The sequence below is a fragment of the Schistosoma mansoni genome, chromosome 1, assembly GCF_000237925.1.
Source record: "Schistosoma mansoni strain Puerto Rico chromosome 1, complete genome".
NCBI lineage: Eukaryota > Metazoa > Platyhelminthes > Trematoda > Strigeidida > Schistosomatidae > Schistosoma > Schistosoma mansoni.
This window is the reverse complement of record NC_031495.1, coordinates 21,569,058-21,592,152: the sequence shown is the minus strand read 5'-3', so window position 1 is coordinate 21,592,152 and position 23,095 is coordinate 21,569,058. Positions and strand designations below refer to the sequence as shown.

Here is a 23,095-nt window from a genome sequence, read left to right as displayed (position 1 = left end):
AGTGCAATAATCCACTTTCATTCCAAATGGTTTATTTAAATTATGTATCTAATGTTTTAATATATTTGCGGAATGTCAATAATATTATGTCCTTTAATCTGGGTTTTTAGCCGTAAATCTCTCATTATTTCTCTAGAAAACATCAGTATAAATTTCCTTCTATACAAACTATCTTGAAGAATTGAATTTGTTATTTTTTTAGAACATGTGACAAGATGAAGTGACTTCTATTATTTTTCTTTGTTTATCATTTTGTGATTTTCATTCAGTTCAAAAAGAGAACGATGGTTGGATGGTCTTTCATGTGGTCGTCATGGTATCCCTGAAAATCTAGGTTTGGACATCTGCGGTAAGTAATGCTTCAACAAGATTTATTCAGGGATAAAACATCACATAGTGTAGTTGAAAGTATAGTAATTCCACTTCAGTGATATGTATATACAGGAGAAATATGTTTCGAGTCGATGAAAACGGAATGGAAGATCTTGTTTGTTACCTACCCTGAGATTAATTTAGAATACACGATCATTTAGTCAAGAATTCATGTTGCAAAACGAGTTGTAATGTTATGTTACTTACTTACTTCTTTTACTCCCAATGGAGCTTAGGCCGCCGACCAGCATTCTCCAACCCAGTCTGTCCTGGGCCATCCTTTCTAGTTCTATCCAATATTTTTTCATTCTTCTCATGTCTGTCTCCATTTCTCGGCGTAATGTGTTATTTGGTCTTCCTCTTCTCCTTTGGCCTTCAGGACTCCATGTGAGGGCTTGCCTTGTGATGTAGTTGGGTAATTTCCTCAATGTGTGTCCTATCCACGTCCAGCACTTCTTCCTGATTTCTTCCTCCACTGGAATCTGATTTGTTCTCTCCCGCAGTAGAATGTTGCTGATAGTGTCTGGCCAACGGATCCGAAGTATTTTGCGTAGACAACTGTTAATAAACACTTGTATCTTCTGAATGACGGGTTTCGTAGTTCTCCAAGTTTCCGCTCCATACAGTAGAACTGTCATGACATTTGTTTGGAAAATTCTGACTTTGGTATTGGCTGACAGTTGTTTTGAGTTCCAGATGTTCTTCAATTATAGATATGCTGCCTTTGCTTTGCTGATCCGCACCTTAACATCTTCATCAGATCCACTGTGTTCATCGATGATGCTGTCCAGATATGTAAAAGTTTTTACATCCTCCAAAGCCTCCGTCAATTGTGATTCGGTTGTGTCGGAGAATTTCGCTTTGTGTATATTGAGACCTACTGCTGCTGAGGCTGCTGCTACACTGGTCGTCTTCTCCTGCATTTGTTGTTGCATGTGTGGTAAAAGAGCCAGATCATTTGCGAAGTCTAGATCGTCCAGCTGCATCCTAGCAGTCCACTGTATCCCATGTTTCCCTCCAGATGTTGATGTTTTCATGATCCAGTCAATCACCAGGAGAAAGAGAAAGGGTGAGAGTAAGCAACCTTGCCTGACACCGGTCTTTACTTCGAACGAGTCAATGGGCTGTCCTCCATAAACGATTTTGCATTTTAATCCATCATAAAAATGACGTATGATATTGACTATCTTCTCAGGCACGCCGTAGTTTCAGAGAAACCTCCATAGTGTTGTCCTGTCCACACTATCAAATGCTTTCTCGTAGCCAATGAAGTTGATGTAGAGTGATGAAAACCATTCAATTGATTGTTCCACAATGAGCCGTTGAGTCGCGATTAGGTTTGTACATGATCGACGCTCACGGAATCCAGCTTGTTGATCTCGAAGTTTGGCGTCTACGGAGTTCTTCATTCTGTTTAACAATAACCTGTTGAAGACTTTTCCTGGTATTGAGAGAAGAGTGATGCCCCTGTAGTTATTACACTTGCTGAGATCTCCTTTCTTCGGTATTTTGATCAGAAGTCCTTCTTTCCAGTCTGTTGGTACTTGTTCTTCATCCCAAATCTTATGGAAAAGAATTTGGAGTATCTTTGCAGTTACTACTACATCTGTTTTCAATGCCTCTGCTGGAATATTTTCTGGTCCTGCTGCTTTGCCGCTATTGATTTGTCTGATCTCCATGCTTATCTCTTCAATTGTTGGTGGGCCAACATTGATTGGGAGGTCCGTGAGTTCTGCTTCGATGTTGGGTGGGTTCAGTGGAGCTGGCCGATCCAAGAGTTCATTGAAGTGTTCTACCCACCTGTTCCGTTGTTTTTCAATGTTGTTGATTACTTTGCCTTCCTTGCTTTTCACTGGTCGTTCTGGTTTATTACGGTAATTTCCAGCTTAACAGGGAATTAAATAATGCTTATGTTGTTTGAACATATGATAGCTTACTAACTATTTCCACTAACAATTTACACCCGACTTGTATGTAGTAGTGTCAGGTAATAATATGTGAGTCATACATTAACTAAAGTAAGCCTCACAATTATTATACTGTTTAAGTAAAAAAAAAGTATACTAAATATTATGAAGTAGTGATACAAATGATACAACGATGTCGTAGACTGTTTCATGATGGTTTATGAATATAAATGATAATTCGGACCTTTATAGTAATATTCCATAGAACATTGAAAACTAATGAACCTTGTAGTCTAATGTACAGCTTTATATACCTATATAACTGAAAAAAAGAAATTTAGAAAATAAGAGTTAACTATAGCGAGAGTTATTACAATGACAATCGTAAAGAATGTCATTTACTTCTAATAAGGCATCTTACATATTTTAAGGGAAGCTACTATTCTTCTTGTTGAATCCGTTTTGAGTTTAAAATCGACAAAAATACGAATAGTTATACCGTAGTCAGTCCGTTCACAATGTGTCTGGGTTTCATTTTTAGGTCGACATAAATCCATTAAATAAACAATATATGTGGACGTCAGCGAACGTAACCTATAGGCTTTTTGACAGTTGACGCATTATCTATAATCAGATTTTTTGTAATACACCGATTCGAATAATCTTGATTACTGTTTCTTCAGAAACATTAGTTAAGTAATATTACAACAAACATACTGAAAGCCTTGAGTTGTAAACTGCAATAAGACAACAAAGTTTGATGATACGAGATCATTGAAACACCAGATGAAATTCAATGAAACTTCAATTAGTAATTATTGACTAAATGTCCGATGAATAATTCAAATACAAGTCTTAAACTTTAGTGTTAATATCATAAAGCTATAACTTTGATTATAATGTATAATAAATAAACAGTTTATTATATATAATTATAATGAAAACTTTTAGAGGTCAATTATAACTTTAATCATCACTGATAATAGTTGTGTCGATATATATTAGATGTTTAGATTTTGGAATGTTTAAAGAATAAATAATAATAATAATAATACAATTGAGAAATACAAATCATTTACAATTTAGGATTCAATTGACCATATGAATTCTTCGTAAATAATATACTCTTATTTCTACTTTTTTATCTTATTACACAGAATGTCCTCAAGTACTCATCACTAAATCTTATTCTGCTATTGAATGTGATGAACTAGAATTAAAAGAGGGAGATCAAGTTAATGTGCTTGTCAGCTTATCAGATGGTATCCAATTATTTTCACTTTATTATTTATATGACTACTTTTTTAAATATTATAATCACCATTTACCAAAGTTGGCTTCTAGTTATCTTTGTCGAAAATGACAATATATGCTAAAACTAAAATATAGTCGGTGTTTTCCTTGTTCAGTCCTTTGTTTTCACAGCACTATTGACATTGTCTTATGTATTTATTGTCAGACTATGAGAATTAAATACCGTACTATGCGTGCATTTGAGCTTAGATTCATATCCCAGCAATTTACAAACAAATAAATAAATTGACATGGTTTATCCTTCTGTAGTTTGTCTTGTTATTTCACCATCAAAAGATAGCTTCTGTTAGCAATTTATAAGACGTTAGGAGAAACTTAAACCTCTAAATTCATCAACACCATGCACCCACTGATTGATAACTCTGAAGCTTTTTGTTAATTTCTCAGAGAAGGCCTCATATTCCCGGTTACTTAAATATATTGGTCAAAGTCTTATTGTAATGAATTAGAACACATGTGGGGACAACCGATTGTGTCTTAATATAAAATTACAAAGTTCTTTGGTCGATGTGAAAACCAAACAATCAATACCTCATTTACAAATACTCCATCAATTGTCTTAAACTTCATCGTTCCTTCATTGGCATAACAATTACTCTCTGTCCCTGTTCTCTTCGATTAGATCTTCCTAACATTCTGCTGCCAAGCATTTCACTTCTGATTGCTGCTATATACTACTTATGTCGACACAAGTATCATACATCGAAGTTAAATGTTTCCGAAAACATTTTACTGTTTCTTAATTTATTAGCCACTGAAAACCAGTTATTTAGCCTCAGTCTATGAACGCTCAGTATTGCACGGCCATGACATCAAGAACGATCAAATCCGAGATTTTCAGGCCTCGTAACGGTTGCGTTCCTTCAAACCATTGAATCAAAATATAATGGCCCACATTTTTCAGCAGACATCTTGGGCGATTTGATTCTCTATCAATAATTTTGAAATAAGAACTCCGTAAATCAACATAAACAACTGCTTCCCATGAGAAAAATATATTGCTTAGTATAAACTGCATTTTAATTGATTGATAACTTTAAAGTGGTGGAATGAACAGTGTTTGTAAAGTTGAATCCACACATTAAGTGTTTGAAGGTAGTCGATAGTAGATCCTTGATCCAGCTTTCGTGCTACATGTTATTCATCAGTAAAGTGCACCTATAGTCTTGGGTAGGCCAGTGTTCCCTATGGAACCTCATCCCGTGTCACCAAACCTGACAGAGACTATATCATTGAGCTATTCGAAGAGCGGCTGACCTTTTATAGGACTGAGTTGTTTACAGTTGATTGATCTCTAGGTAGAAATCAATATCAATTTTATCCAATCCTTAAAGTACCAAACGAAATCTATCGATAAAAATATTTGTGACAATGTAAGTTGACTTATCAATGTAATTCATTCCAAACTTAGTCTTCCTTCCACTTGCATTTACGCTTACAATGATTCCTGAACATAAGCTTGATATAAAAAGCTGTAGGATAAGTATAATAGACAACTTTTAAAGTTAATACATTTATTCCAAAAAGAATTAACTATCTGAATTTGTTCAAAAGTCATTAAGTGCATTCATGTTTCAAAATTTTCACTGGTTTTTAAAAACCTTTTTTTGTGACACACGTACTTCTAAGGATCACCAAAACATACGCGATTTTATTCACAGAAATATGGTCCTGATACCCACCGCTTGACATTATACCAGGAAATTCAGCACTTCCTATAAAAACTGTAACTGGAATTTATCTGATAAATGGTCAACCTCATTACTTCATTAGAGAGAAAAAGATTTTATTGTAATTATGAATATAATAATATATGACATTAGTAAAAGTTAGTATTATCCTATTGCTGGTGGTTAACTGGACTCAGTGATTTAGTGCATATGAATTGGAATTGATTTATACTGAGTTCCAGTCTCGGTGTAAATATCCCTGTTATGTTCAGCTTAAAAGTTACAGATAGGAAGGAACATACATTTAGTATTCCACTTCTAGCCACAATCCCAAAATCATCAATGATGTAAGAGATCAATACATATTTAGCATGAAAGTTGTTGCAAGGATCATTAGATATTAGTCAATAATTTTTTTTCTAGGAGAATATGTGTTAAATATCAAAACCTTATGCAAAAAGTAGTATCAAACAGATATCGTATTTCTTAAAATAGCTCAAAACACCTTTATTTTGCAGGAAGTGATGTCTAAAAGTATATGTTAAATAGATTTGACTGTATTCTCTAAATTTATTTATCTGATGTCTTCAGACGAGGACGAGAATAACACAAAACTAATCATTACACTGTTTTTTTTAAATCCCTTATAGGCTGGCTCAAAGGAGCATTACCTGACGGTAGACGTGGATGGTTTCCAAGTCATATTTGTACTGAAGTCAAAGACTCATCAATGAAACGTGAAAATATGAAGAATTTTATGCTTATGGAAGAAGCTAAAGCAGCCTACAGGGTGAGAAAAAGCCGTGAAACATTTGATGGTTTTCCTAGAATGAAAGATATTCGAAATAGTAATCGAGACTTAGGAAAAATTAGACGAAGATAATACAGTATATACGAGGAACGATGATAAACTATTTAGCTAGTGAACGAATTTGTTTTTATTTCACTTTTTTCTCTCTTTTCATAACCTTTCTTTCTTTATACTGAGTGACCAAGATAGAATACTAGACAAATTGTTGCCTAGCAATAATCCTAGGAAAATCATAATTTCATTTTATTAGCTTTTTATTTTTAAATAACCGATAACATAAAAGTCGCTGTTCACCACTTACTTGTTAATCAATCTGACACTAAAAGAGTATGACAAATATGCCCATCTCTAAGCTTGTAAAGTTTTTTTTTAATTTTAAATATTTTTGGAACCTTTCAAAAATATTCCAACTGAATCAAATCAATTATCAGCAATCTGGCTTTAATTGTGTACAGACTTTCAGTTTTTAAACTTGACGACTTCGATAAGTCGTTGAAACTGTTTTACTAGTAACCGAATATTAAAATTTGACCAAGAATTCCCTCTCACTAATCGTAATAATGAGTTATAGTAATTATTTCTACAAGTAACTAGTAATTGTCCGGAATCCTTGAAAATAACGATATGAAAATATTCATAATCCTATACTAATTTTGATAATAATAATAATAGGTAAATATTTACAACCAGAATAGTAGTAAAAGGTTTTAAAGTGTTTGTGTACAAAGCAAACAGCTTCAATGTTTACCATCATTGTGACCATAGGTCGGTCTTCGTAATACTTGTTCATTTAGCAGTTGGATATTCTCACACTTTTATTTCTAACATCCTTTCATACTACCTGACTGAGCTTTACTCATAAATGTATATGATAAACAAGCCTCACGCCAAATTAACAAATCGATTCTTACTGTATAAACATTTATCAGGTCTACCTTACCTCTACAATACCAAGTTAGAATCTCATTTTACTTGGAAAACTTAACACTATGTATACGATGAAATTAATTACTTTTATTTTCACGACACTTAAGAAATTATGCAAATTTATATATTGATAAGCGCGTACACTTGTAAACTCGTGTTTAGATCAAATAACAAGCATAGAAAACAATGAGACGATTAATATCTACCAGTTAAGTAAGGTTTCAATCATAAACCGTGACATATACCTAGCTCTTGACACTTTTAATGACCAATAATGAATGAACTATGTTTTTCCTTATAAACATATTCCAATGATATACTTTTGATTGTTGTGTATTTACAAGTTTATTCTCATTAAAATTATACGGCCAACTGTAAGTTAATTTGAAATTGTTCAAACCAAAACCACAAACAAAGGATAACAAGTCATTCAGATAGCTAATTTTAGTCATTTTCGAAACAGAACCATGTTTGAGACTCATTAACGAAGATGTAACACATTCCTTTACAACAACCAAACATTGAAATCCAGCGTAAAATCTTATAGTCAGGTTGCATGCCTTTACTATAAATGTGTATCATCATCGAATTCCAGTTTTCAAGACAGATTGGATTAAGAAAACGCTTCTTTTACAGTAGTGAGTAGCTTTTCATATACATACATATAAACAAGCTCCAGGATGTAAAGCACCATACACGTACTCTCTACAAATGAGATGCGACGAGAATCTTAAACTATAATGTTTGTTTTTTGTTTCCGCAAGCTCCGATTTTAATGGAACTAAATATCCGAATAAACTACTTTGTATCCTAGTTAAAAAGCAATTGCATTTGAATTGAACTGAAAATGTTTACGTATTAATCTTACAAACAACGTTATGATGGGCGGTGTCTACGCGCTAATCCCCCGAACTGACTACTTGAGTGAGAAGTCTATTGGGCTACTGAATAACATGCGTAAATACTCATTCATACATATACATCGCTACCCCTTAGAAAATCAATCAATGATATGCATTTGCCTTTCAAGTCGTTTCAGTGTTATTGAGTGACCTTATTTGGTTACTTCTGTCTTGTTCACTATATCAGATAACTATTACCGCAAATGCAGATCGTATTTTTGAATTTATCTACGCGATAATTCGACTATGTGTATCGTTTACGGTGGGATTACGCAAATTACCTCTAGTGGTATTTTCAGCATTCACAGAGTGATGAATAAGTTCACAGTTCAAAGTAACCAGTGGGACTTGCCGATGACTCATTCTACCCCTTGAATTATTTACTTAGTATGTTCTACAACAAGTATTAAATATGTAGGAGCTAATCAGAAAAAATAATTTCTACATTATTTTTGACGAGGCTGACATAATCCTTATTATCCATAGGTGCCTATATCCATGTTCTATGTGAGTTTGTGCATACGTTACGCGTTCAATATGAAGTCATGAAAACCGAAATACTGTAGACACCTTAAGCGTGATTCAAGTAAACATCTTAAAGAATATTAACACTAAATGGTTTATACTCAGCTACATTTTATAAAAACTCAATTAGCAAAAGATCAAAATTCACTGAAGAAACAAAGTTATTGGCATTAACCGGTAATAACATCGATTAAATCGGTACACGGGAAAAGTAATTATAATAAAGCTAAAAGTAAACTTGATACATGACTCCTTAGGAAATGACAAGTGGAAACTTGAAATGCAAGAAAAAGATGAAGAGAAAAAAACGAGAAAATTGGCAGCACAACAAAATTACTGTGGTTAGTAATAACTTGTGATAAAGATTTTTATAATGACTAGTAGTTAATTATTGAAAATAAATAAAGAAAAGCACTTGTAAACTTTAAAAGATCAACGTACACAAAGCAGCCCCATAAAACACAAAGCAAAAACAGAAAAAATCAAATGCAATACAAACAATAATGTAAGACTGACCTAAAACAATAACTTGTGTGAAAAGCAAACGAATTCTGGACTTCATATAAATGCAAAAATTGACGAACGGATAAAACTGAATCGAGTAATGTAATCAACATATTATTCAATACCGGTTCATATCTAGAAATGCGAATCGAAATCGGTTTAAAAAAGAAAATGAAATGGATGAGATCACATTCCCTGAACATTGAAGTTCCTTAAAAGGTCATACTGCATTGTCAGTTCGTAAAACAAATCTACCTGCCTCCAACGGTTCTAATATTTCTTCGATAAGATAGATAAGCGGCAGGCGTCTAACAGTACAAAGCAACGACAGCTCATTTCCACGACGAAGCTGAAATATGGCACCATCCGCTAAACTACGAGATAGAGCCCGATCAGCTACAATACTCCATACCTGCTGTCCGCCTGGATGCACTAATTTAGGAAGTAGAGGATATGGATCTAGACTGTCTGAAGTGTTAACTTGCTTGGTATTCTGTTGATATTTAGCTCTCTTTACTGTTGCAATGGCTGATGCAGCTGCGGCTGCATCTTGTTGTGGTGTAGCAGCCGAAGGATTAAATCTTTCCAAGAAAGCGTGAGGTGACAGGCCATAAGCTAAGCAAAGAGCAAGATGATCAATTACCATATCCACAGGGTGACGAGCTTGTTGACGTGTAACACGCATATACTTTTGTAACGGCCGGATGAGAGTAGGGAAAACAGCTTGTGCTGCTTCATACGGATCCAAAGATTTTCCTGGAGAGCAAGTAAACTTTGACATCCTCCCATTACCTAAAATCAAATTATAAACGCAACGTAATGCTAAGAAATAATAACACAAAAAGAAATTGTAACAAACGATGTTATATAAAACTATTTTGCGCGATTTGTAAAGGCTGATAGATGCGACACATGAACTGTAACAAATGAAATGCTTTCGGGCAAATAAAAGGCCCAGGTATAAAAGATTGATTACCATGTTAACAATAGTTCAATTACCCGCTAATTGACCAACTGATATTAAGTTTCAGTTATGTCAAGCAATTAAAAGTAGTTTACCAACTGATATGGATTCGTGATAATATTGATAAAATCTTCTGATTCAGGATTCCTAGAAGTTACAGACAACACTTGCTAACTAATCCTAATAGCTACAAAACTTTGTTTCAGTTGTTTCTATTGATTACCTTCTTTTATTCTCTTATTCGACCATATAAACCTAAATAGGCAAGGTGAAATCGAATATGTTATCGAGTTGCTGACAACCGGCAGGTTTCAGCATCACCTGTCGAACAAAACATCAATAACTTTATACAGAACATCAAATGTAGTATAAACGACCTCTGAGTAAATTAAGCACTTTTACTTCATTATAACTCGGACCAGATATACTGATAAGTTTGTTTAATTGGGATCTTTTTTAGTTATGGAGCATGTTTTCTATTATTTGCCTAGACGACGTTTCGACTGTTAAAAACGATAGATTGAATGCTAATCAATAGATGAACGCAATGTTATGAAGTGATTGAGTGATAGCTACTCACGAGACATTATATTTGGCTGAGGCCCCCTAATGATTGGAAATTAAAGATAAGATTGCTAGCCAAAAGAATGGTTTTTTATGTAATAAAATAACATACTTATATACAGAATATAAGCAAAAAATAAACATGGTAAAACCAATATATCTAAAAAGCTGTGTTAGATATTATAAACAGAACAACTTCATGAACCTCACTATTAAATTGACATGTGTGTGAATGACTATTAAGAACACCAAAAAAACCCTTTGGCTTTTAAAAATATCGATCAAGCTGTATAATTTAACGATTAACGGATTGCCGATTGAGGCTAAATCGGAAATAACACATAAATATTGGTACAAGGGGGCACCAGATACATAGGCGCCACACAGATCTCATTTGATTTGTGTGAGGGCTGTGATACTACCCTGGTGCGCAAACCAAAGCATGCAGTTTTCTTACGGGGCCACATCCGGAGTCTTTGACCTAAAGGTCTGATCCACAAGGCAGTGGAGCATCGTGAGGAGATGCAGTCCCATGGTAGCCGGTGACCAACGATTGATTCATACGCCATTTGTTCCCTCAGGATACTGGAGCCCATATGGACTTTTCGTGTCCACCAACCCGGTTAGAGCGCCGGACATTTGCTTTTCGTCCTCTCAATTTCTTAAACAACACCCCCGCCACGAGAAGGCAGTGAGTAGGACTTCCCTGGCAGAGGCTATATACGCGTGGCCATGTGAGAGCATTTCGAGAGAGGGAGTGGACTCTCCCCACTCTCAGCCGTAGCAGGGCTAAAGAAACAAGTTTGTCAAAAGGCGACATGAACAACCATAGAAATTTCCTACTATAATAAAAAAGGTATGCAATGTGAACATTAAGATAAATAACCTTAAGCTTCAAAGTAACTTTTTATACCAGGTAGAAAGACACAATGTTGAGCTTAGCACAAACGTCCATCTGTCAAATCTATCACAACTAGTAACACCAAAAGAGACAGACAATAGAAATGGAAGGATGTTGGAAAAAATATGGACGGAGTAGAAGAAATAAGCAAAGAATAGAATATCGTATTTACTTCAAAATTCGCGAGAATTTTGGTTACTTTATGCTTCAATATACGATTCAGATCAACGGTAATTTCACGTAATGTTTTTTAAACTGACCTTAATTCGATTGGCATTAAACACTAAGTTAGGGAAAAAGTTAGACAATCCTTGAAACTCACAAAACAGAAATTTACTTCGCACAGCTGTGCAATGATGTTTTCGCAATGATAATGTAATATATGCGATAGGAACAGTCAATCGTAAACAGCTTAAAACCTAACACAAATATGAGGTGTGGGGTATGTTCCCCTACTTAGCGTCAGCAGAACATGAAAAAAATCAAGGAATCAAAATAATAATAGTTATTTCTGTCTACAATTCAAAGGTAACTATATGCACTTCGTCTTTAATAGCCTCCCAAACACATTGAAGTAACATAACTGGTGGAAAGGAATGCAGAAAACTTACTTCGAGTGTTTTTGAAAGGTACCAATGTTTGATCACATTCAACAACACCAACAGTTCTTTCATTATTGCAGTTTTCAGCAGCAAGGCGCTTAACATGAGTAAAAGCCTCCTCAACAGCCAAAAGAAGTCTCATGCGCCGTTTACGTATCCTTTTTTCCAACTCAATTTCCTCATACAAACGAACTGAAGCACTAGGGGCAGTAATAGCACCAGATTGCTCAACAGTATACGTAACACCGTTTTCTGATTTTCCTAAACCAGCCCCACCACTATCTACATCGTAAAATTTGTACTTGGACCCACCGCCATTCCCACTACCAGAAGCAGAACCACCGCGACGATTACGTTTACCTCCACCCCCGCTGCTGAAAGATGAGTTTTGATTTGGGTTGTAAGCCTGTAAATACACATTTTTAATAAAATGAGGTTTCATTGAGCTTAAAGCAATAACGTGATATGTAGAAGATACATCTAAAACTGTAAGCATATTTGGTGCGATATGTGCACTAAGGATGAATTTTTGAATAGAAATCCCCAATATATAATTGACGAAAAAAATACAAGAAGCAGTAATAGTTATTCGAACAAAAATATAGTTCTGATTTAGTTGAAATACTAAATAATCAGTACGGACAACAGTCCATGTTTCATTACGATATATTTAAAGTGAACCGCAAATATTTTCTTCCCAACAAAATTATCTCAGCTGTCAGTCCTGATGGTCTAGTGTCTGACGGAATCTCAACACGATTTCAGAAAGCTCGATTGGCTTTTGCCAACTTGCGCCACTTGTGGCGTTGGAGAGATATCCGAGTTTACTGCTCATTAGTTCGCTGTTTTATTTTTTGGGTGTGAAACATGGCCTTTAAGAATAAGGGATATTCGTAGGTTAAGTGTATTCGATCATAAGTATATTCAAAGCATTGTTCGTATATTTTGGAACCACCGAGTAAGTAATGCTTCAGTTAGGAACAGAGTATCAGGTAAAGATGGAAAATCGATTGGTGGGGTAGTAAATCTTCATTAATTGAGGTAGTTGAGACATGTGGAATGCATATCGCGAAATTGCCTACCTCGACAGACGATGCTATTTAGCGTAGGAGTAGGCTGGGAGAAAGCTAGATGCAGGTATACTAAAACATGGCATTAGTCCATGAGATCATTGGCAGTTGAACTTAGCCATTGTAATAGGTGTAGACTACCTGGTTGGGGTTCGTGCGATTATCGTAACTAATGGTTAGAGACTGTGAATGACATTCCTTAAAATCATTTGCAATGGCGAAGATGCATACACTTCTTGTTAGTCGAATAAGTTTACTCCTTTGGTTTATTCTTTCCTTTACAACATATTGAGTTTATTTTACTGACCACCCACCCACTAACTATTAATGAGTATGGCCTTGGAAACCAGTAAATATGTTTTATCTTAAACATTAAAGAGGAAATCACACTTTTACTTATTTTTTAGACTTTATAAAATTTATGACCGACGATAGTTGAAAGCATTTAACTACGAACAATCGATTATCGACACCATTTATATTCTTCGTAAATTTATTTTGTTTTCTATAACTTCTTCAGAATATAAACTTAATATCACGTGTCAGGAGTAACTGATGGGAGTTATTACAATCATATGAAACAAGAAACACTGATAAAGACCTAAAAACGAAAAAATGGAAACATACTGTGAATTCCACCATGTAAAACTGTAAAACTTCTATAGCTGCCCTCTGCAACGACATCTCTCCACACTTTAAAGTCCTTGACATTCCATCTGGAGAACGTACAATGTGTATAACGTACTGAAATCGGATTTTACGCAGTTCCATAAGGGCGATAACGGCATAATGTAAAAAAAGTAAAGTATCGGTCAAACTGCCGGCAAAAACTACTATGGAAAGATAATCAGATTCCTTTGGTTGTATAACACGAACAGTATAAAACAACCAAAATGCAAATAAAACAACTAACACAAGACAAAGAAAAAGAGTTCGACAAAGACGGATACGTGGAAGTATGGCAGTAGTACTGCCACAAAATGGTCGACAAGGGGAGCTTAAAAACCACAGCGCGATAGCGAGGAGTACAAGTTTTACAGATATACTGATGAGATGTCCTTCACAAGTTGGTTCACAACCTTCAGTTGACCATCCAATCCAAAACGGAAAAAGTGGGAGCAAAAGCATTAGGACTGGAGACAGTAATGAACCGATTGCCAGAAATGCAGAAATGGCAAAACTTAATGTATGTGAGCATTTGAACATTTTTATTTCATCCGCTTCGGATCGTATTAAAGCAGCTGCAGCACCGCTAATATTACAGCCGGTACCACCATTGGCATGTATACCTAGTGAAGTTGCTAGGCCGTAACGTGCTCCAAACCGTGAGAAATTGTCACCACTGAGTCCAGTCTCACTTGTAGCGCCAGTGACAGCAGTAGCCTCCTCAACCCAAGCATTTTCATCTCGGTTTGTAAGTTGTGAGTCAAAACGCTCAGATCGGTATGGCTCAGGAACTTGTGATGATGGTTGAGAAGGTATCTGGGAAGGCGAAACGTGGGATGCAGCAGTATGTGCTAAAGGATGCTGTTGTCCAGGAGGTATGAAAGAACCGACCTGTTGTTGTTGTGACTGAAGTTGATTTGATTGTACTCCTGCACAAATTGGGGGTCGGGTGAATGGAGAAGGCATGGACGGATGAATTATTTGTTGGGCATATACCTGTTGTACAGATTGATCGCTCCAACTTTGAGCGTTAGGGATGTACATGCTTGGCTGAGAACAAGAGGAGAAATTGGGATTCATTGGCATTAAAGGGGGAATCCATGTTTCTAATGTATAAGGATGAGAATTAGGCTGTTGCATTCCCATTGGTTGCTGTGGAAACATGCTCATATGAGGCTGTGGGACAACTGGCATCAAATTGCATTGAGATTGACGGACAACTGTATCCACATTTTGCATGCTCTGTCCAATAGCTAGTGGCTGGTTATGAGAAGCTAACACATTCTTTACTTGTCCTTGAAACATACACGCGGATTGACTGGAAGTAACATTACTTGTCCGCTGAATGCGTTTTGACCGACGAGAACGGTCGCTTTTTTCACTTCGTCCACTGCGCACACTTTCTCCATCCATATATCACCATTTAGATGAATCTAAGAAATAATAATGAATAATCGATAAATTTATTTTGGTATAAAGAATTTAGAAAGGCACTTTATAATAACAATTGGTTTTAAAATGGAAAGCTTGGTAAAACGTCAGACATCAATCGCAACTTTCATCTAAAGAAAACATTATCTTGTCTTCCCAAAATGAATACGTAACATGGTTTTGAACATGGAAAGATAAAACAGGACAGAGAGCATAATCATACCACTGGCACCAACGGGTTGAGACAGAAGTAACGAAAGTGAACATTTAAATATTAAATAAGACTGACTCCCAGGTCTCAACAAAGAAGTTTTGACATACTCAGGTGATTCACATAGTGGCTTAATAGATAGATACCAAAACTTAATCTTCCAAAATACATAGTAAATTGACACATCCCTACTGTTCTATTTAGATCTATCTCGTCCACCAGGTCAACAACCTGACCTAGTAATCAACACCAAACACTAATACTTGGTAATCCTACTGCAAGCCGGTAATTCTTCAGTACCTACAATTAGGATTGCAACACACGCATATCTTCTATCAGAAATATTTTAAAGAGAAATAACGAGACGCTCGGCACTACCCATCAGACACCTATGAACCCCCTAAATTCCCTGGTACGGCCAAGGGTAGGGAGAGTCAGCTCTCCCTCTCGAAATGCTCTCACATGGCCACGCGTATACAGCCACTGTCAGGGAAGTCCTACTTACTGCCTTCCCACGGTATTACTATTGTTTAAGAAATTAAGAGAACAAAAAGCGAATGTCCAGCACTTTAACCAGGTTGGTGGATTTTATTTATTTTTTATTTAAACACATAAATATTAGTACACGGAAGCACCAAATCTCATTTGATTTGTGCGAGGGCCGTGATACTGCCCAGGTGCCCAAAATGAAGCAGGTGGGTTTCTTAGGGGGCCACACCCGCCACACCCACCATTGGTTTGGAATCAGGGTTTTCCAACTCCCCTAGGTGGACGGCTGGTTCTCATATTTTATATTGTTGCCATGATGCATTTCAATGATTCTCGGAAGGTCTACTAGATCTGAGTCAATTGTTACAATCCCTGTACGAATACAAACCTCTAAAATCTTACCGCATGACATGCGTAGCTGTGATTGCTATTATATGGATAAATTACTGGATCGGAAACAACGAAATCGCTATTTCCAGTATGTCTTAATATTCCTTAAAAGTGTTGTTCAGTTTTTAAAGAATCATTTGCTTATGTACAAGTGTTCCAATTTTAGTGCAGTAGATTACTGAGCATTATTAGAAGGTTCTGATAGTAAACATAATTCCGACCGTAGAGTTGTGCATAAAGTCTCAACTTCAATCTTATGTTGTGGTAATCAATAAATTAAGGTAAAAACGAGCAAAAAAATAGTAACTAATCTTATATGGTAAGAAACAGCAAGAAGCCACATATACTAATCTTAGGCTTTTGACTCATACGTAACAAATGTCAAACATAACGAATGTAGAATTAGGTACGAATGTTTGTTGGCCTAGGTTGAGTGAATCGAGATGGTTCTTTATTTTGATATGATGAAGTCAAATTAACGACGCTACTCGAATCCTGTATGCACATCTCGGAGACGCAGCACACATCAATGGTGCGAGATTCTAAAGTCCTAGCTAAGGAAGCATGTTGACCTATTTGGCACAATGTTCGGACGTTAAATGCTCCTACATGTCAGTCAGCTACAACGTAGGACCAGGCACATATATGCATCGGTCCAAGTTGCCATACCTCGTTAGCACAACAAGATCAACACCGGATTAATAGTAGTTAATTTAATGGTGGTAGTAGTATATAAATTATAGGTTGTATATAAGGATATAGTATAGGAAGGAAGAGAGATATGAAGCAATTTTAGTCTCAAGGTTTAAGGGAAGATAAAGAGTGTATACACCTACGCCATTGTGATCGATTCTGAGCCATGTCACCCAGAGTCTCCAACCATTGGTTACGATAGTCACGCGGACCCCAACCAGGTAGTCTGCATCTGCCAACATGGCTCAGACTAGAAGTTAGTGACTTCAAGCACTGAAGCCATGTTTTGGTTTGGCCGCCCCTAACTCTCTTCCAACCGTCCCCAATACTAGTCATCATAGCGCGTCGTGGTAATCGGTGTTCAGGCATACGTAACACATGGCCCAACCATCTCAGTCGATGAAGATTCATCGCCTCATCAACTGATTTACCATCGTTCCCTAATACCCTGCGTCTAACCTCACTATTACTTACCCGGTTATCCCAGCAGATGCGAGCAATATTTCTAAGGCATCTGTGGTCAAATACTAGTAACCTACGAGTATCTTCTACTCTTAATGGCCATGTTTCACAGCCGTAAAGTAGAACAGAACGAACTGATGCGCAGTATACTCGTCCCTTAATTGATAGACGGATATCTCGTCTACGCCATAGGTGACGTAAGTTGGCAAAAGCCAAACGAGCTTTTTGAATCCGTGCTGAGATTTCGTCAGACACCAACCCATTAGGGCTGATCAGACTTCCAAGATAAGTGAAGTTGTCGACGCGTTCGACTACTTCACTCCCTATCCTTAGTTCGGGTGTTGACGCAGGCCAGTCCTGGAGTAACAATTTACATTTGGATGGGGAGAAACGCATCCCAAACATCCTGGCATTATTACTGAGTTCCAACAGAAGACTCTGCATTTTGCCAGCGTCTTCACCAAACAGGACTATGTCATCTGCGTATTCTAAGTCGCTTAGTGGTCCCCCTGGTAGGAGATCAATTCCTGTAGATTCAGTCGAAGAGAGTGTTATTTGCAGCAACAGGTCTATAATGAAGTTAAACAAAAACGGGGATAGTGGACAGCCTTGACGGACACCACTTGAGGTTGTAAAATCATATGACAGTTCGCCATACATGTAGTTTACAACGTGGTTTCAGGAGACCGGGAGTAACGTTCCGCGTACTCGGATTGTTTGCATTAGCGGTGCGGTGATTAAAGAACGTGAGAAGGGTTAGTCGTGAAGATAAGAGAGTTATTAGATGGAGGAAGGATTTGAATGTGACCAACTTGGTCTCGTATGTTGTTACGGGTATGAGGGATGATGTCGCTTCCCGGCTGCCGACACAGTAGAAGAGTATTTCCTGAAGAATCTGAAAAGGAAGTTGGATTAGTGTTAGTCTTAACTATCTGGGAGCGTGACTGCAGAGCCCAAGGGACAACTGCTTGAGGTCGGTCACGCAGGGCCTTTTTGTGGGACGTTTTTGACGTGTTAGCTCTGCTCTTCAAAAGGCCTTACAGCCGGAGACGGAAATCCGTGAGGTAAGGTGAGGTGTGACATTTTTAGGGTCGACCTTTCCCAACTCCTCTCTTTATTGTGACAAGGCAGCATCGCTGCAGATACTGGTTGTCCGAGAGAAACACCTTACTGATGTCACGCCCCTCTACAGTCGGCAGTGTGACTTCGCCCTCAGACTATGAGTTGCTTCTTTCAGTCTTACCGTTCTCCGATCGACCTGCCTGGCATGGTAGAACCTACAGCAACATATGTTCCAGCCAATATAGCTGGGTTAGGTCATCAAGATAGGCAAAGCCGACCAGGGTAGCAGCTACGGTTCCAGTCTCAACGTGAGTATATAACGCACTATATGGAAGTCGCTGGGAAGGCATTCGTAAATTATATCCCAGCCACCGAAGCTAGTGCTCCAAGATGGTGACACTAACTGAATTGTCAGTGCCCGGATACACGTTACCGAACCATCATGTTACTAACATGGTGCCATTTCTGAATGTCAGCAATTCATTGGAGACAAACTAACATCACGACAGCACCAAAGATGTCCCGTAAGGGTATAAGCCGTTCTGGCTTCCACTAAATGTAGATTAGTCTAATCACAGGCCTGCGTCAACACCCGAACTAAGGATAGGGAGTGAAGTAGTCGAACGCGTCGATAACTTCACTTATCTTGGAAGTCTGATCAGCCCTAATGGGTTGGTGTCTGACGAAATCTCAGCACGGATTCAAAAAGCTCATTTGGCATTTGCCAACTTACGTCACCTATGGCGAAGACGAGATATCCGTCTATCAATTAAGGGACGAGTATACTGCGCAGCAGTTCGCTCTGTTCCACTTTACGGCTGCGAAACATGGCCATTAAGAGTAGATACTCGCAAGTTACTAGTATTTGACCACAGATGTCTTAGAAATACTGCTCGCATCTGCTGGGATTACCGGGTAAGTAATAGTGAAGTTCGGCACAGGGTATTAGGGAATGATGGTAAATCAGTTGATGAGGCGATGAATCTTCATCAACTGAGATGGTTGGGCCACGTGTTACGTATGCCTGAACACCGACTACCACGACGCGCAATGCTGACTCGTGTAGGGGATGGTTGGAAGAGAGTTAGGGGCGGCCAAACCAAAACATGGCTTCAGTGCTTGAAGTCACTAACTTCTAGTCTAAGCCATGTTGGCAGATGCAGACTACCTGGTTGGGGTCCGCGTGACTATCGTAACCAATGGTTGGAGACTCTGGGTGACATGGCTCAGAATCGATCACAATGGCGTAGGTGTATACACTCTTTATCTTCCCTTAAACCTTGAGATTAAAATTGCTTCATAACTTTCTTCCTTCCTATACTATATCCTTATATACAACCTTTATTTATATACTACTACCACCATTAAATTAACTACTATTAATCCGGTGTTGATCTTGTTGTGCTAACGAGGTATGGCAACTTGGACCGATGCATATATGTGCCTGGTCCTACGTTGTAGCTGACTGACTGACTGAGTCTAATCACACCCCACCACCTGCACTTACACAACCCGAGTACACAAACTTTGCGACTACCTCCAACTGATTCCTACCGAGAGTAAGCAGGCGTAGGTTCCAATCAGTTCTTGCACTTAGCATCCTGTACCTGAATGATTCAAAGAACATACCATACCGACGGACGCCCATTGCTAACTGATTAAGTGCGGATTGCATGACTTAAGTATCATTGCGCAGTTAGACAATATTTTCACCGTACTCGTAATAAAAATAATCTAGCTCCAGGCAACAGATCCACACCACTACCTACTTTAATCAGAGCTGTTTTCAGAACGTCATTTATGGGAAAGTTAAGGAGGAATGGCGGGGTTGGAAAACTGCTAGACTCCACTAATGAAATAAAATAATGGAGGTGGTTCTATGTTCTTACTCTACCTAAGGTGTTTGTGAGCAGAGCCTTTAAGATGTAAATAAACTTCTGTAACAAACAATCACAGACCACAGTCCTGTATAACGAATCGATGACTTTGACATCAAGAAAGACAACGATTGTTAACCTGTAATAAGTACTGTGGTGTTATAATATTTAGTGGAGGGTTGATATGATCAATGGATGGCTCGGAATTGAGCACAATGGTGTTAGTGTATACACTCTTTGCCTTCCTTTAAACGGTGAGATTGAAACTGCTTTATACCTTTCTTTCTACGAACTAATTCTTTCTCCCTTGTACACAATCTTCCTTTTATATATGTTATGTCCCGATAAGAATAATGAATGGTAACTTTGGGACCTATTTATGAACCAATATTACGCATATATTTTTTATCGTATGATCGCTAAATAACTAAACTATTCATATTCATGTTCCCCTTATTATAAGCTTTATTTTGACCTATAGACTACTATTATATGATTTACCATTCTTGAGTTATCCCTAGTCTATCAATTGCTGCCTCCCACATTCACAGCCACATTTGGCTAAACCTTGTACAAATGTTATTTTCTATTTTATTGGTACGATATGGTCAGTCTATCTGGTATATAAACTCAGTATGTTTGAAATACAATGATTCATACCGCAGAGGCTGTTCTGGACGTAACTGGCTGGGCTAGGCAGAAAGCAGGACTGATACGTACTCTAGATTGCTCGTACGGTTTTCGTGTGTCACTGTTCCAATCGATAATTCGCTGCTCTCTGAGTGGCAGTTTTATCACGTCATACGTTAACAGGGCTTCCACTCGGCCACAAGTTATAACAATATATTACTACTATTGAAGTAACCACTATGAATTTGGTATTTACTTGTGGTAATGAGGTGTGGCAACTTGGACCGATGCATATATGTACCTGGCCCTAGGTCGTAGTTGATTGACAGACTGATGACCAATGCACTCATGACCAAAAGGAAAACCATCCCGCTCTCCGCGAATTAGTCTTTCACGGGCTTCTAACAATCTGAGAAGTATGACGGAACCCAATAGTTTGGACGCAAACGGAGGTAGACTTAACCCCCAATAGTTGTTGCATGGATGATGTAGACAGTTACGACGATCACCTCATTCCAAGATGTTGAAACAAACCCCGTTTACCAAAGCTTCCCAAAAAACCTACTCAGCCTCCTGACCAGATCACCACCACCCTTGAGAATAACTGGGAGTAAGTCGTCTTAGCCTGACGACATGTAACGCTCCAAGAGTTGGAAGGTGCTTGCGAACTTCTGCATAGTAAAGGAGGTTTGTCGTCACGGGTCAAATTAATCGACATCGCTGGAGCAACAAGCCAGCTCAACGGACACTCAAAAAACTGCCCACTGTCCAAGATATCTCTGAATGCTGGCAAGTGGTGCTCCGTCAACTTCACAGATTGTTCCACCCATACCGGGCTTCCAGTTGCAAGTGCCTCGGATGAGTTGAAACAACTCCCGGCAACTATCAGATGTAGCGGCTGGTTTTAATTCGATACCACACTCTGGCCACCAGGTTTATCAGTCCTTATGCAGACTTCGTGATATTTCCTTACGTAATTTGATTCGCCGGAGCAAGCTAAAATGCCTGAGGGAGCTGTGAGGAACCTGTAAAAACCTTGTGCTCATGAGTGGTACGTCTTCTAAAACCCAAGAGATGTGACTCGCCATTTTCATGACGTCATCAAAATGCATCCAATACTCATCTACACATTACGCAGGACTGATTATCAGTCAGGAATCTCAGTATGCTATTTAGTTGTAACGGAAGCTACAGCCAATTTGGTTTCATCAGTCCTTCTAGGCCAAGACAGTAGCTGGTCACTGAAACGTAAAAAAAACTTGGCACAAACATGTTTAGAATCCGAACAGATACAACAAAAAGATCCGGAGTCGTGTGTTCAACCGTACGAGAAGTAGGTGATCGCAATATGATCAACTTAATTCTATCCTTAAGTCTCAGGCGGACCCCGGGTAACATATTGGTGCTAAATATGCCGCATGTTGTTGCTGACCGGAAAGTTTGCAGTCTGAGCAAAGTTTCAGGAGACGGTCCGACATATCGATGAGTTCCTATTGGCCACCTATGCGACTCATCTTTGAGCACAGATGCCCGGCTAATAATATATCTTACTTGGAATACAAAGGATACGTGATGGGTCACTTATTCAAAAACTTCCGCAAAAATGTAGCGGACTTTTTCAACTGACTTATTGATTGTAGACTAAGGTCATTCTATGTGAACCTAAGCTATGATCCATATGTACGAGTTAACAGGAGTTGACATCCCAAGCCTCCTTTTACTGACAAGGATTAAGGATTAACAGACAGAATTACGTCAAATTTTCAACAATGGGAAAAATTAACAGCATTTAAAACAGGAAGGAGTTGATCTGAGATGTTAACTATTCTTTGATATTACTACAATCTATCATTCAATGAAATTGTCGAATGAAAGCCTAACATGTCATTTATCTTGATGTTCACCAGAGAGGATTCTTCTACGAGTTTGTGGACCGGTCTCAGCGAAGGTACACCACATGTAGATGATACGAAAGTCGACTTCCAAACAATAATATTACGATCCAAGTTCCTACAAACACAGATAAAATCCTCTACCTTATCACAAAGATAACCTATTCGCTGGTCTTTAGGACCAATATTTAAGAAACGACATCAACTACAACACACAAAAAAAGTGCTCACCGCCTTGCAACCGAAAGTACTCTCCCGC

At 37.9% G+C, this 23,095-nt stretch overlaps 2 protein-coding genes across 2 annotated transcripts in view; one reads left to right on the top strand and one right to left on the bottom strand.

The window, feature by feature from the left end:
• The window catches only part of Smp_012580 (putative guanine-nucleotide-exchange-factor), a 32,368-nt gene extending 25,756 nt beyond the window's left edge, over positions 1–6,612 (top strand). The window contains exons 10-12 of the mRNA XM_018793640.1: positions 270–349; positions 3,437–3,541; positions 5,914–6,612. Of these exons, the coding sequence (XP_018648132.1) occupies positions 270–349; positions 3,437–3,541; positions 5,914–6,146 (418 nt within the window). The 3' untranslated portion in view covers positions 6,147–6,612. The remainder of the gene's footprint in view (positions 1–269; positions 350–3,436; positions 3,542–5,913) is intronic.
• Positions 6,613–8,525: 1,913 nt separating this feature from the next.
• Positions 8,526–23,095, bottom strand: Smp_012570 (hypothetical protein). The gene is made up of 4 exons (XM_018793639.1): positions 23,068–23,095; positions 13,661–15,132; positions 11,973–12,369; positions 8,526–9,724 (listed from the first exon to the last, which is right to left on the bottom strand). The coding sequence occupies exons 2-4, from the start codon at positions 15,110–15,112 to the stop codon at positions 9,153–9,155; spliced, it is 2,421 nt and encodes an 806-aa protein (XP_018648131.1). The 5' UTR covers positions 15,113–15,132; positions 23,068–23,095; the 3' UTR covers positions 8,526–9,152.

Bases quoted from the DNA above. Each gene is read 5' to 3' on its own strand.
- Smp_012570 (XM_018793639.1), bottom strand. From the start codon at position 15,112: ATGGATGGAGAAAGTGTGCGCAGTGGACGAAGTGAAAAAAGCGACCGT. The intron at 12,370-13,660 runs GTATGTTTCCAT...GTGTATTTACAG, and splicing joins TTTACATGGTGGAATTCACA to GCTTACAACCCAAATCAAAA. The intron at 9,725-11,972 runs GTAAGTTTTCTG...ATTTGATTTTAG, and splicing joins ACCTTTCAAAAACACTCGAA to GTAATGGGAGGATGTCAAAG.